General features: G+C 57.4%; 1 protein-coding gene and 1 long non-coding RNA gene across 2 annotated transcripts; one reads left to right on the top strand and one right to left on the bottom strand.

The window, feature by feature from the left end:
- Positions 1-5202: 5202 nt before the first annotated feature.
- Positions 5203-9886, bottom strand: LOC123333939. Its single transcript, XR_006551530.2, has 2 exons — positions 9647-9886; positions 5203-5924 (listed from the first exon to the last, which is right to left on the bottom strand). It is a non-coding gene; the product is annotated as an uncharacterized LOC123333939 (long non-coding RNA).
- On the top strand, positions 9887-13371 carry LOC102407746 (aquaporin-12B). Its single transcript, XM_006077147.4, has 3 exons — positions 9887-10664; positions 11672-11788; positions 12914-13371. The coding sequence occupies exons 1-3, from the start codon at positions 10058-10060 to the stop codon at positions 13081-13083; spliced, it is 894 nt and encodes a 297-aa protein (XP_006077209.4). The 5' UTR covers positions 9887-10057; the 3' UTR covers positions 13084-13371.
- The last annotated feature ends 480 nt before the right edge of the window (positions 13372-13851 follow it).

Raw genomic sequence — 13851 nt, 5'->3', positions numbered from 1 at the left:
CGTGTGTGTGAGTACTCAGTCACTTCAGTCATGTCCGACTCTCTGTGACCCCATGGACTGTACCCCGCCAGGCTCCTCTGTCCATGGGATTCTCCAGGCAAGACTACTCAAGTGGGTTGCCATGCCCTCCTCCAGGGCATCTTCCCGACCCAGGGACCACAGCTGAGTCTCTTCGTCTCCCGCCCCGGCGAGAGGCTTCTTTACCGCTAGTGCCACCTGGGAGGCCCAGCTAGCATCGTACTTAGCAGCAAAAAATGAAGACTTAACGCTTACGACGGGGCACAAGACAAGGATTCCCTCTCTCATCACCCCGATTCAACAAGGTAATGGAGCTCCTAAGCAGGGCAGTAAGGCGAATGAGGAGAGAGCAGGTGCACAGATCAGGAGAGAAGAATGGCTCGCAAGGCAGAAGTCCTAAAGGAATATACCACAAATCTGCTATAATTAACGCATGAGCTAACCAGGGCTGCAGAGTGCAACATCAGTCTACAAACGCTCATTTTACGTATGTTTCATTAAAGTGCAGCTGACTACGTTTCAGGTGGTCACCAATGTGACTCTGTTACATATGCATATATGTATATGAATACACACATATATGTATATTCTTCTTCAGATTCTTTTCCATTATATGTTATTACAAGCTACAGAATTACAAACACAAATTTTATTTTTATATACTAGCAATAAACTGTTGAAACTTTAAAAAATTGTACCGTTTGTATTGGCGGCTTCCCTGGTGGCTCAGATGGTAATGAATCCGCTTGCAATGCAGATTCCTGGGTTGGGAACATACCCTGAAGAAGGAAATGGCTACACTCTCCAGTGTTCTTGCCTGGAGAATCCCATGGACAGGGAGCCTGGCGGGCTACAGTCCACGGGGGTGCAGAGAGTCAGACACGACTGAGCGACTAAGCAAGCATTTATAGCAGCAGCAAAAATAACTATATGTGTATAAATCTAACAAAATACATGCAAAATCAATATGCCAAACCTATAATAAAACACCGATGAGATAAAGACCTAAGTGAAATGAAGAGTTATATTCATAATTAGAAGGCTCAATATTTATTAAGATGTCATCTCTCCCCAAATTGACTTTTAAATTCAACATGGTCTCAATCAAAATTCCTGTAGATATCAACCACCTGATTCTAAAAGTTACGTAAAAAGTAAAGGCGCTGGAATTGCTGAGGCAAATTTGGCACAGAAAAATAAAGTTAGAAAAGTCACAATATCCATTTTGACCCACGAAACTACAGGGGTCAGGACAGTGTGGTGTTTCTTTAAATTGGAGTTTGGTTGCTTTATGATGCTGTGTTTCTGCTGTACAGCAGAGTGAATCAGCCACATGCACACACACACCCTCCCTGTTGGGCCTCCCCCCAGCCCACGCCCACCATCCCGTCCTTCTAGGGCCTTGCTGAGCACCGAGCTGCGCTCCCTGGGCCGCGCCCACCATCCCGTCCTTCTAGGGGCCTCCTGAGCACTGAGCTGCACTCCCCGCCAGCTGTCTGTTTTACGCCTGGTGGTGTGTGCGTCAGTCCTGATCTCTTGGTTCGTCGCACACTCCACTTCCCGCCCGCCCCACGTCCGCACATGTGTTCTCTTTATTCCTGACCCGCAGAGATCAGCTGTGTCATTTTTCCAGAGTCCAGGACGGTGTGGTATCGGTGAAGGAACAGACACACAGATCAGTGCAGCACGTGCGAGAACCCAGAAGTGGACGTGCGCGCGTGCGCGCGCACACACACACACACAAGTGTAACCAGCTGACGCTGTTTACAAGATGCAAAAGCAATCAACGAAGAAAGGGTAGACTTTTCAACAAATGAGGTTGGAACAGTTGGACTCCAATACATCTTTTAAAATGAACATAAACTTAACACCTTATACAAAAAGTAACTCAAGATGTTACGTAAAATCTAAATCTATAAAATTTCCAGAAGAAAATAACATTACAAGGAAACCTTCGAGCTACAAAGCTAGGCATGGTGTTGTCGGACATGACACCAAAAGCTCTATTCACAGAGAAAGAAATGCAAGGTTGAGCTTGATGACAGCGAAGAAGCTCTTGCTCTGTGAAGGAAAATGAAAGGACGAGCTGCAGATGCGGAGAGGATATTCGCCAATCATCCCTCTGGCCCAAGACTTGTCTCAGAATACATTAAGAATCCTCCAAAGTCTCTGATAGGTAAAAAAAAAAAAACCCAACTTAAAAATGCTAAACAGTGCCACTACTCACATACTTATAGGGCTGAAATCAAAAACAAGAAGCAAAACCTGACAATATCAAGTGTTGGTGAGAAGAAGCAACTGGAATGCTTCACTATTTGTGAAACTGGAAAAGCTGCAGTCACTCCGGACAAGGGTTCGGGGCTTCCTTAGAAAGTTAAGAGCACACTTTCATACGACTCAGCAGTCCCACTGCTGGGCATCGACCCCAGAGAAATGACAAAGTGTGCCTTAGAGAAATGGATACACAGATGTTTAAAGCAACTACTCATTGTTGCCCCCCAGGTGGAGCAATATAGAATCAAAACTAAAAGTCAATGGCCTGCCTGTGTACCAGCAACAAACAGCTGGAATTTGAAATTTTAAAATCACCATTTATAGTACTATAGGAGAGAAATAAGGTGGTTTTGTTTTTAATAGATAGGTAAAAATTAAACAAAATATGCTCAGGATCTGATGTAGAAAACAACAAAATTCTGATGAATCAATGGTATAAGTAAATAGACGTTCTGTGTTCACTGACCGCAAGACTCGCTGCTGCGAAGACGTGAGCTTTGCTGGTTGGCGCTAGAGACTCAGTAGGGCTTGCCAGGCGGTGCTAGCGGTGATGAACCCGCTTGCCAATGCAGGAGATGCAGCTTCAATCCCAGGGTTGGGAAAATCCCCTGGAGGACTTAGGGCACACACAGACTCAGCCTCCCCAGCACGCTGCTGGGGCGCCGGCCAGATAGGGACAAGCTGAACCCACAACGTGTATGTCAAGGCCAAAGGCCCAGAAGAGCCAACACAGTACTGAAGAAGAGCAAATTTGTAGGACTCACACCACCCGGCTTCAAGACTTACCATTAGCTTTTAAAACTCAGGATAGGGACTGCCCTGGTTGCCCGGCAGCTAAGACTCACCCTCCCAGCGTTGGGGTCCCAGGTTCTATCCGTGGTTGGGGAACGCGACCCCACATGCCACAACCAAGAGTTTGCACGCTGCAACTGAGATCAAAGATCCCGCTTGCCACAATTAAATAAATAAAAACAAATGCATAACAAATCAAGATAGTGTGATGCCGGTGAACGAGCAGACAAGTAGTAAGGTACAGGAGAGCCCAGAAATAGACGCACACAGAGTCAGCTGATCTTGACAAAGGACACGGGCCATTCAAGGGCACCAGGACAGTCCTCTCAGCAAATGGGGCTGGAGCAAAGGGACACCCACGAGCAAAAAGCATTTTAAAGAATCTGGTCACAGATCTTACACTTCTCACAGACATTCAGACGCTACGTCAAAATGGATCTTGGACCTAAATGCAAAACACAGAGCTAAAACTTCCACAACTACTTATTGGTGTTAAGAAATGGCCAGGACCTGGGCTTCCCCGGTGGCTCAGATGGTAAAGAAAGGAAGTGTTAGTCGCTCAGTTGTGTCCGACTCTTTGTGACCCTGCGGACTGGGTCTCACCAAGCTCCTCTGTCCATGGGATTCTCCAGGCAAGAATACTGGAGCGAGTAGCCATTCCCTTCTCCAGGAGATCTTCCCAACCCAGGGATCGAATCTGGGTCTCCTTCATTGGGGGCAGACTCTACCACCCCCAATCCTCCCCCAATCCAGGAGGAGACTCTATCCTCCTGCAATGCAGGAGTTCTGGGTTCGATCCCTGGGTCAGGAAGATCTCCTGGAGAAGGGCAGAGCAACCCACTCCAGTATTCTTGCCTGGAGAATTCCATGCACAGAGGAGCCTGGGGGGATACAGTCCATGGGGTCGCAAAGAGTCGGACACAACTGAGCGACTAAGCACAGCATAACAGGACCTGGGAGGAAATACTTGGAAAACAATTACAGGACAAAAGACTTGTCTTCAGAACATGTCAAGAATTATTATATCTCAATAATGAAAAAGACACACAACTCAGTAAAAAACAAAAAGCATTTGAATGACCGATGAGTAGGCTCCTGACAATGTGGCTCATATCACCTGTCATCAAGGGAATGCAGCTTCCCACCACAGAGGGAGCAGACACCAGGAGGAGAGACTGTGGGAATCTTCACAGCATCGCGTTTGTGGACACCAAGCGTCTCCTATCTTGCTCCTACCGTTGTTGTTGAGTCACTCAGTCGTGTCTGACCTCATAAATCACAGCACGCCAGGCCTCCCTGTCCATCACCAACTCCCGGAGTCCACCCAAACCCGTGTCCACTGAGTCGGTGATGCCATCCAACCATCTCATCCTCTGTCGTCCCCTTCTCCTCCTGCCCTCAATCTTTCCCACCATCAGGGTATTTCCCAAAGAGTCAGCTCTTCGTATCAGGTGGCCAAAGTATTGGAGTTTCGGCTTCAACATCAGTCCTTCCAATGAACACCCAGGGCTGATCTCCTTTAGGATGCCCTTCTTGCAGTCCAAGGACTCTCAAGAGTCTTCTCCAACACCACAGTTCAAAAGCATCAGTTCTTCGGTGTTCAGCCTTCTTGATGCTCCGACTCTCACATCCATACATGACCACAGGAAAAACCATAGCTTTGACTGTATGGCCCTTTGTTGGCAAAGTGATGTCTCTGCTTTTTAATATGCTGTCTAGTTTTGTCATAGCTTTCCTTCCAAGGAGCAAGTGTCTTTTAATTTCGTGGCTGCAGTCACCGTCCACAGTGATTTTGGAGCCTAAAAAATCTGCCACTGTTTCCACCTTTTCTCCATCTACTTGCCATGAAGTGATGGGACTGGATGCCATGATCTTAGCTTTTTGAATGATGAGCTTTAAGCCAGCTTTTTCACTCTCCTCTTTCACCCTCATCAAGAGGTCCTTAAGTTCTTCACTTTCTACCATTAGAATGCTCCTGGGAATGTAAATGCTACAACCACCTTGTGGGAAGTAGCAAGAGAACCTCACAGAATTAAGTATTGTCCTGCCCTGTGACTTAGAAAGATTCTCTAGCTACTTACCACCCCCCCAAAACCAAAAACATTTGTCTACAAAGACTTACATGAACTTACTGAGAGCAGCTTTATTTGTATTGTAGGGGGAAAAATGGAAGAAAACTTAAATGTTTGTTCATTATCAGAAAGATGGATTAACAAATTGTGGTTCAGCCATGAAATGGAATTCCATTCAGAATTAAGTAGGAACAAAACTCTGACACTGGAAAACAAAACCAGCCCACCTCCCTGCCAGCCCCCTCGTGGAGACGCAGGGCAGACGCAGGACTTGGGTTACATGGGACGGTCCCCAAGCCTCTGATGACCCAAAGCAGGAAGCCGGATACCTCTGATTAGGGGCGGGGCCCACTGGAAGCGACGGGACTTTCTGAGAGCGAGCTCCGCTCCCGCCGGGGTAAAGACGTGTGTGACCTGCGTCTGTGCATGCGTCTCATGGGTGAGAGTTCACTCTCAAGATAGGTGTGCTGCACACCATTTACGTTTTATCTAAAAGTATGAAGTATCTAGAAATACAGCCAGTTCAGGCTGATGACTTGATGTGGATCACTGTCCAACTCCAGGCAGGATTTCTGGTGGTCACGAGTTCTGTGTGTTCCAACCTGGGCAGACCGTGGCCGCCTGGAGACCAGGCCCCACGGGGGAGCCATGGGTGGCCAATGGGCAAGGCGGAGGCCCAGGGCCCCAGGGTGCATGGGAGGTCCACGCAGGCACTCACGCTCTGCGTGAGCCTGAGTAAGTGTGGGGTCCACGAAGACAATCGATTATCTGTAACAGGAAGAGAAGAGAGTTTTACTGAACCCAAACTGAAGACTATCGTCCAGGAAAGAGCTTCCAGATCACTCGGAGGGAGTGCTCCAGAGCAGTTCTATAACTCATCGGAACAGAGAACGTCAAACAAGTCAGGGATGTGTCCCTTCATACCCACCCGGCTCCTCTGTCCACGGGATTCTCCAGGCAAGGATGCTGCAGCGGGCTGCCGTGCCCTCCCCCAGGGGATCTTCCCGACCCGGAGATGGAACTCTCATCTCTTGCTTCTCCTGCATTGGCAGGTAGGTTCTTTACTGCTAGTGCCTCCTGGGAAGCCCTGTGTCCCTTCAAGTTTTCAAACAGCCCGGCACATACTCCATAGCGAGTTACTGTGTCCTCGGCACCTGGGAGGGAGTCTTATTGTTAAAGAAGGGCCAGGAAGGGAAGCATTTAACCTTTGTCTTTAATTTGGACGTTCTTTGTTTTTTCAGTTCAGTTGCTCAGTTGTGTCTGACTCTTTGCAAACTCATGGACTGCAGCACGCCAGGCCTCCCTGTCTGTCACCAACTCCTGGAGCTTGCTCAAACTCGTGTCCATCGAGTCGGTGATGCCCTCCAGCATCTCACCCTCTGTTTTTATTTATTCATTTACTTTTGGTTGTGCTGAGCGTGCGTTGCTGCCCAGGCCGCTCTCTAGTTGCCGTGTTCAGGCTTCCCAGTGCAGTGCCTTCTCTTGCGGTGGACCACGGGCTCTAGAGCACGCTGGCTGGGCAGCTGTCGCCCTGGGCCTGAGAGCACAGGCTCAGCAGTCGTGGAGCACGGGCTTCGTTGCTCCGAGGCACGTGGGATCTCCAGGACACAGGGATCAAACCCGCGTCTCCTGTATCGGCAGGTGAATTCTTTACCGCTGAGCCGCCAGGGAGGCCACAGACATTCCCAGTGCGCCCTTTCCTTTAATAATTAAAGCATGTATAATGTATGTTTGCTGGGCCACAAACAGGCTATTCCAGTTAGCATCAAGTTCAAGTTAACTCTGGGGATTACGCGTGTGTGTGGCTGATTCACTGCGCTGTGCAGTAGAAGTTAGCTTTGTGAAGCGCCTGCACTCCAACAAAATCAATGTTAAGACAGGTTAACTCACGTAAGAGCCAGAATGACTTCCCGGCTCCTCAGTCCTCAGTCCGTGAGCGTTTCTTTTATCACCGGCTTCAGTCCAAAAGGCTCCCTGCTCCTTGGAGAGGGTGGGAGCCTGGCAGAAGGGAAAGACAGACACCCCACCGGCAGGCTGGAGTCTGGGGGCGTGTCCGCCTCCTGGGTGAGGTCAGGCCCTGAGGACCTTCCTGCTGGGTTAGCCTCACCCCTTTCCCGGGGCGTAGGGGTGGGGAGACGGGGGCACCAGACGCCTTCCCACTTCCGGAAGAGTTCTGAACCCAAGGTCGTCTGCCAGGACAGCTGAAACAGTCAGCTCCTGTCCCTAAGCTTCAGGTCTCTGCCCCCTGCCCCCCACCCCGTCCAGGCCTGGGCTCTGCGGGGACGAGCGCCTGGTGGGGAAAAGACACCAGACCTGTGAGGGGCGGGGATGGGGGCGTCAGATGGCCGGGCCCCTCTGCGTAGCAGGCGTGCTTGTGGGGGCAGAACAGAAGCCTCAGCTGGTCTCGAGCCCCCCACGTTAGAAGTGCAGTGACCTGCTCGGGGAGACGCGTCCCCAGCTGGGGCGCCGCGGGAGCGTCGGGCGGAGACCAGCGCTGCTGCAGGACGCAGGTTTGCGTGGGCGCAGCCGGCGGCGAAGGCGGCCGGGCCGGCCCTCAGCTCCCACGCCTGGCACCCTGCAGCTCCGGGCCTGGCCGAGCTCCTCGGGAGGAAACTCACCCTGATTTGGAGGGCAGTTCTTTCATCCCGGTGGCTCAGTTGGTAAAGACTCCACCCGCAATGCAGGAGACCTGGGTTCAGCAGATCCCCTGGAGAAGGGAAAGGCTTCCCACTCTAGTATTCCAGCCTGGAGAATCACATGGACTGTATAGTCCACGGGGTCGCACAGAGTCAGACGCGACTGAGCGACTTTCACTTTCATCTTTGGAGTCCAGCTCCTGGGAAGGAGGGAGGGGGCCGGCAGGATGTGAGGGACAGAGCAGCAGGGGTGCAGGGCCGGGGGCCTCCAGGTGGGCTTGAGGGGGCGTCACCTGGACCCCTTCCCCGGCAGCGGTGGCCGGCCGTGAGGCTTCTGCCTGCAGAGACCCTGGTTCCTGTGCTCAGGGTCCCCTGAGCAGGCAGGCTGGGGCCAGCCGCCGGTCTCCCCGGGGGCCCCTCCCCACTGACCCCTCCGCCTCCCTGCGCCCGCTGCCTTGGCCTCTGCAGGGTGTGGCTGTGTCCTGGAGACCTTGACTTTGACCTTCAGCAGCAGTGCCCCCGGCCCCTGGCTCAGGCCCCCTCCCCTGGGAGCCTCCTCCACAGCCGGCTCCCACTCTCTGCTCCAGCTCAGGCCTGTGGGCGAGGGCACTGCGCACCCCCAGGGCCCCCTGCCTGGCTCGGGCCTCTCCTCCGCGTCCTCTGAGCCTCGCTCAGCCTGTCCCCTCGGCCTAGAGTGGCCGCCGGGCCAGGGTCGGCCTGACAGATGCAGTGGCCCTGCTCCTTCAGGTCCTGAGGTCACTGCAGAGCATCCGTGACCACGACCTGGGCTGTCTGCCTTTGCAGCCCGGCCGGTGTCTAGCAGAGTCATGGGCAGAGCACTGGACTTCCAGTGCCTCCGACTTGGGAGCCAGGGCCCAGCGATATCCTCGGGCCAGGCGCTCACCTGGACTCAAGTCGGGTGTGGAGAGGGGTTCACAGGGGACCCCACTTGCCTGGATCAGGCCCTCTCCTCCAAGTCCACCATGTGCCGGGGCCTTCAGGAAGCCCCTGAAGCCCCTAAGCAGCCATTTTGCCCAAGACTAACTCACTTCTAACTTCTAGCTTCCCTAGAAACGCAGGTCACATGCCCACCCTCCAGGCAGAAGATCCACGGCAGTAAGTCCCCTTCTCAGGAGCCTTTAAGCTGCGAGCTTTCAGAGCTGCAGACCTCCGTTCCATCAGCGTCAGGCGTGAGCCAAGCGGAAGCTCACCCTCTGTCTCCTGTTGCTGATGACCCTTCAGCTCCACCGTCTCCCCCTCCTCTCTCCTCCAGTCAGTAACACTTCTTGCTGTTCACTCCATGCCAGCTCCCGTGTGCCAGCTCCCGTGTGCCAGCTCCCGTGTGCCAGCTGCTGGCACGTCTGCACTTTTCAAGGTACTGCGTGTGCTGTAAGGTTGAACATGTTTTTGTTTGTTTGTTTTTTATGTATTATTTATGTAAAGAGCATTATAAAGGGCTTCCCTGATAGCTCAGTTGGTAAAGAATCTGCCTGCAGTGCAGGAGACCCCGGTTTGATTCCTGGGTTGGAAAGATCTGCTGGAGAAGGGATAGGCTGCCCACTCCAGTATTCTTGGGCTTCCCTGGTGGCTCAGCTGGTAAAGAATCTGCCTGCAATGCAGGAGACCTGCATTTGATCCCTGAGTTGGGAAGATCCCCTGGAGAAGGGAATGGCAACCCAGTCCAGTATTCTGGCCTGGAGAATTCCCCGGACTGTATAGTGTATATATATATATGGCCTGTATATTTGTGTAAAGAGTATGATAAGCCTATCACAGTTACAAAACTACATAGCCACTGTGTGGACGTACAAACGCAGTCTTGGAATGGAACCTGTTCGCATGTAGGGAACTTACTGTATGAGGTGAGGTGGGTCTGTCTCTGCAGGCTCAGCTTCCAAGGTGCCCAGTGCGGTCCTGCCAGGGCGCCCCCTGCTCCCCATGTGGGGCTCCTGACCCAGCACATGGCCGCCCTCCCGAGGGAGCTGGTGCCCAGGGACCCTCCCCCGGGTGGACACAGGCACAGGCGCCCGCCAGGAGCTGCCCGGTGGAGCCAGGGCCCCGGGCTGAGTCACGGAGCCCCGGCAGCTTTGGGGAGCAGCACCCGGAGTGGCTGAGGGGGGCTGGGTGTCCCCGGAGGACGCCCGACTGAGGGGCGGGCCGGGGAGGCGCTGTGGGCGGCGCAGGTGTGAGGCTCCCACGGTTCCCTCCCCGCCCGACACGTCAGCTCAGGCCCTGCCGGCCCGTCCTCCCGGAGCCTCCAGGCCGATGGCCGGTCTGAACGTGTCCCTCTGCTTCTTCCTCGCCACCTTCGCCCTCTGCCAGGCGTCCAGGAGGGCAGCCAAGGCCCTGCTCCCCGGGGGCGCCTACGCCCACTTTGCCCGGGAGGCGGCAGGCGCGGCCCAGCTGGGGGCCTGCTGCCTGGAGATGCGGATGCTGGTGGAGCTCGGACCCTGGGCGGGGGGCTTCGGCCCCGACCTGCTGCTCACCTTGGTCTTCCTGCTGCTCCTGGTGCACGGGGCCACCCTGGACGGGGCCTCGGCCAACCCCACGGTGTCCCTGCAGCGGTTCCTCCTGGCCGAGGCCTCTCTGCCCGGCACCCTGCTGGAGCTGGTGGCGCAGGCGCTGGGCATGCAGGCGGCCGGCGCCCTGACACGGCTCTACTGGGCCTGGGGGCTCAGCGACCTGCACGTGCTGCAGAGCCTCATGGACCCGCACTGCAGCTCGGCGCTGCGCACGGCCGCGCCCCACGGCGCCCTGCTCGAGGGCTCCTGCGCCTTCCTGCTGCACCTGGCTCTCCTCCGCCTCCAGGGCAGCCGCGCCATCCACAGGGCGCTGGCCGTGGCCCTGCTGCTCACCGCCGCGGCCTGCACAGGTGAGACCAGCTGCCCATCCCTGGGGCCGTGTGGCTGCCCATGAGAGGGGCTGCAGGCCGGCCTGGGGCTACCGGGCCTGGGGTGGCCACTGCCTGGGCACCTGCTGGGGGTGGTGGCCAGCCAGGCGGGACTCAGCACGCTGGGCAGGGACCCAACCCCGGTGGGTCAGTCCTTTCTGGCTGGGTCTGTCCGCACCCCGAGCTGCTCCTGTTCATCCTGGGAGGCCGACACCTGAGGCAGACGGGGGGTGGGAGGGGGGCTCCTGCTTCCTCAGGGCCCAGGCTCTGGTCTGGAAGCCCCGGCGTCCTCCGTCACCCTTCTTGGGGGCCCAGGACTGCTGTTTCCTCCTCAGCCCCTGCCCGCCGCCTGCTGGGCCCACCTGTCACTGCAAGGCAGCCCCCAACCTCTTCCCTCCACCCCTCCTCCCCTCCTCCCCTCCCTCCTCCTCCTCCCTCTTCTCCTCCTCCCTCCTCCTCCCTCCTCCCCGCTCCCCACCTCCCCCATCTGGGTCTGCCCTCCCCCACCCAGGCCAAGCCTCTTGACCAAGCTCTTGTGGGTCCCTGAGCCCCTGCGGAAGCCTCCCTGACTCCCCCCAAGGCCCAGGCTCGGCTCTGGCCCTGCCCAGGGAGTACCCCACCCCCACTGGCCCCGTGCACCCCTCTCCACTGCTGTTTCTTTGTTCGGCCAAGTCTCTCCTTCTCGCTGTCCCTGTCTCTCCTTCTGTGTTTCCCCACCTCTCTGGGTCTCTCTCTCTCTAAGATGCCCTCCTGCGGGCGTGGGGTGTGCAGAAAAAGGCTGGGGAGCCAAGTCCACGCAGGGGTGAGAAGTCGGGAGACACTCCTGTCCAGCTGCTGCCTGACCCCTGACCTCTGGCCTGGGCTGGGCGGCTGCCTCCCCATGTCCCAGTTGGCACAGAGGGGTGGAGCCGGGCCCCCCAGGTGAGTGGGTGGGTCCGCTGGGCAGGTGGCGCAGGCAGGCCAGAACAGACGTCTGCACTTCCCCGCAGCCGGGCCCCTGACGTCCGCCTTCCTGAACCCCACGCTGGCCGCCTCAGTCACCTTCCGCTGCTCAGGGCACAGCTTGTTGGAGTACGTCCAGGTGTACTGGCTGGGCCCTGTGACAGGTGAGGGGGCTGGGGGTCCTGGGGGCGGAGGCAGGCCGATCCGGGCTGTCCTCTGGGACAGGGGTGGCCCACAGGGTGTCCAGCTCGCTAGCCGGGGTTGAGGTGGGGGCTGCTCCCAGGGCCTCCCCCAGGGTCCCCAGGGGGGTCCTCGCAGGGAAGCTGGAGATGCAGGAGTTTGGAATAGAGCATTTTGGCCCCAACCCACGCGGGCGCCAGCTGGAGGGGCTAGGGCTGTCCTTCGGAGCTCTCAGCCAGCCCAGGAACCACAGAGAAGCGAAGGCTGGGGACAGCAGGCCACTCACCCGTCCCCAGGTGGGCGCGGGAAGCTGGGCATAGAAAGCCAGGCGCGGGGCCTCTCTGGGGCTGCAGCCTCCTCCCCGCCCCCCCAGGCATCTGGGGCTTACGGGCACATTGGTCCCATCCCAGCCCATCCTCCCTGTCCTCCACGTGTCCCCTGAGAAGGACAGCAGTCACACGGGGTTGGGGTCCATTCTGCTCCAGGGAGACCTTGTCTTAAGACACCTGCCGAAGGTGAAGCCCTGCTGCGAGGTCAGGGAGTGACCTGAGTCCAGGGGACACGGCTCCAGCCTTTGAGCCCTGAGCTGCCGTGGCGACACTGGAGCCCTCAGGACCCCCTGGGAGCCGTGAGGGCGGAGGCGGGGCTGCCGGGAGCCTGCTTGGTGCAGGCAAGCGGGCCTCCCGCCCTCGGGGGGACGAGAGGCGGCCAGGTGGGGGTCCAGGGTCCTCCACTCGGGAAGCTCCGGGCAGAACCTGGGGGTTAGGCATCGGCCAGGCCCCACCCCCGACCCCCGGCCCCCTCGGCCCCAGCTCCACGCTCACCACCTCGTGGACGACACACTGGCGTCAGGAGACGGCCCCGGGAGGAAGGTGCACTTATGCGCAGGACACAGGGCCCAGAGTGTGGTCTGCGAGTGCACACGGCTCCTGGTCCCGACCGACCTCCGTGGGGGTCGGCCCCAGGGGAGCGGATGCGGCAGGAGCCGGGCCAGGGCGAGACCTGGTCCTGTCTGCAGGCCCCTGTCTGCGGAGGGTGTGGGGCGCGGCGTCCGGCGGTCTCGGGCCCGGGGAGCCCCCGGCCTCCGTGTGACCCTCGATCTCCCGCAGGCATGCTCCTGGCCGTCCTGCTGTATCACGGCCGCCTCCCCCGCCTTTTCCAGAGGAACCTGCTCTACAGTCAGAAGAGCAAGTACCGGGTCCCCAGAGGGAGGCCTGTCCCGGGGCCTGGAGGCAGCCAGACGCCTGGAGAGGGGAGCAGAGGACGGGGGCCCCGGTAGTGGGGGGCAGCCACTGAGTTCCAGCCATGCCGGCTCCGACCCCGTGAGCAGGGAGCTAGGGCCCAACTGTGGCTGGACCCGCGGGCTCCCTGAGCTGAGGGCGGGGGGCAGACCTCCAGCCCCTTCTCCCCACATGTCAATAAACCGTCCGTGAGGCCTGCCGTGTCCCTGGGCCTGACAGGCCGGCGAAGGGCAGGCAGGGGGCGGCAGGGGGTCTCTGGGGCCTCTTCTCTACAGTCGTTGTTCAGTCACTCAGTCGCGTCCGACTCTCTGCGACCCCATGGACTGCAGCACGCCAGGCCTCCCTGTCCGTCGCCACCTCCCGGCGTCCACTCAAACTCACGTTCATTGAGTCGGTGATGCCATCGAACTGTCTCTTCCCCTGTCGTCCCCTTCTCCTCCCACCTTCAGTCTTTCCCAACCAAAATCAAAGGTAAGACCTAAGAGGAGAGGCCACGGTCCAGGGTGAGCACACCAGCCTTGAGGAGACCACAGGTGGACTGTCCCAGTGCAGGTGACTGGCCGGCCTGGACACGGCCCAGCGGCTCCCGCACCGAGACCTGCTGGGGACAGTCAGCGTGGTGGCTAGAGCCCGTGGCTGCCGGGGACACGGGACACCCAGCCCCAGCATCCCCCTGCACCCTGCCGCCCTGAAAGCCCTCATGGCCAGGCACACACAGCAGGGCCGTCACTGCAGACCCTGGGTTCCCCCAGGCTCGGAGGAGCCCCCAGCCATTTTCTCCCCAAAGACCGGAGCTCACCTGGAAT

Source organism: Bubalus bubalis, chromosome 6, assembly GCF_019923935.1.
Source record: "Bubalus bubalis isolate 160015118507 breed Murrah chromosome 6, NDDB_SH_1, whole genome shotgun sequence".
NCBI classification, from domain to species: Eukaryota; Metazoa; Chordata; class Mammalia; order Artiodactyla; family Bovidae; genus Bubalus; species Bubalus bubalis.
Note: the sequence above shows the minus strand (reverse complement) of the source record. Positions and strands in the feature narration are given on the sequence as shown.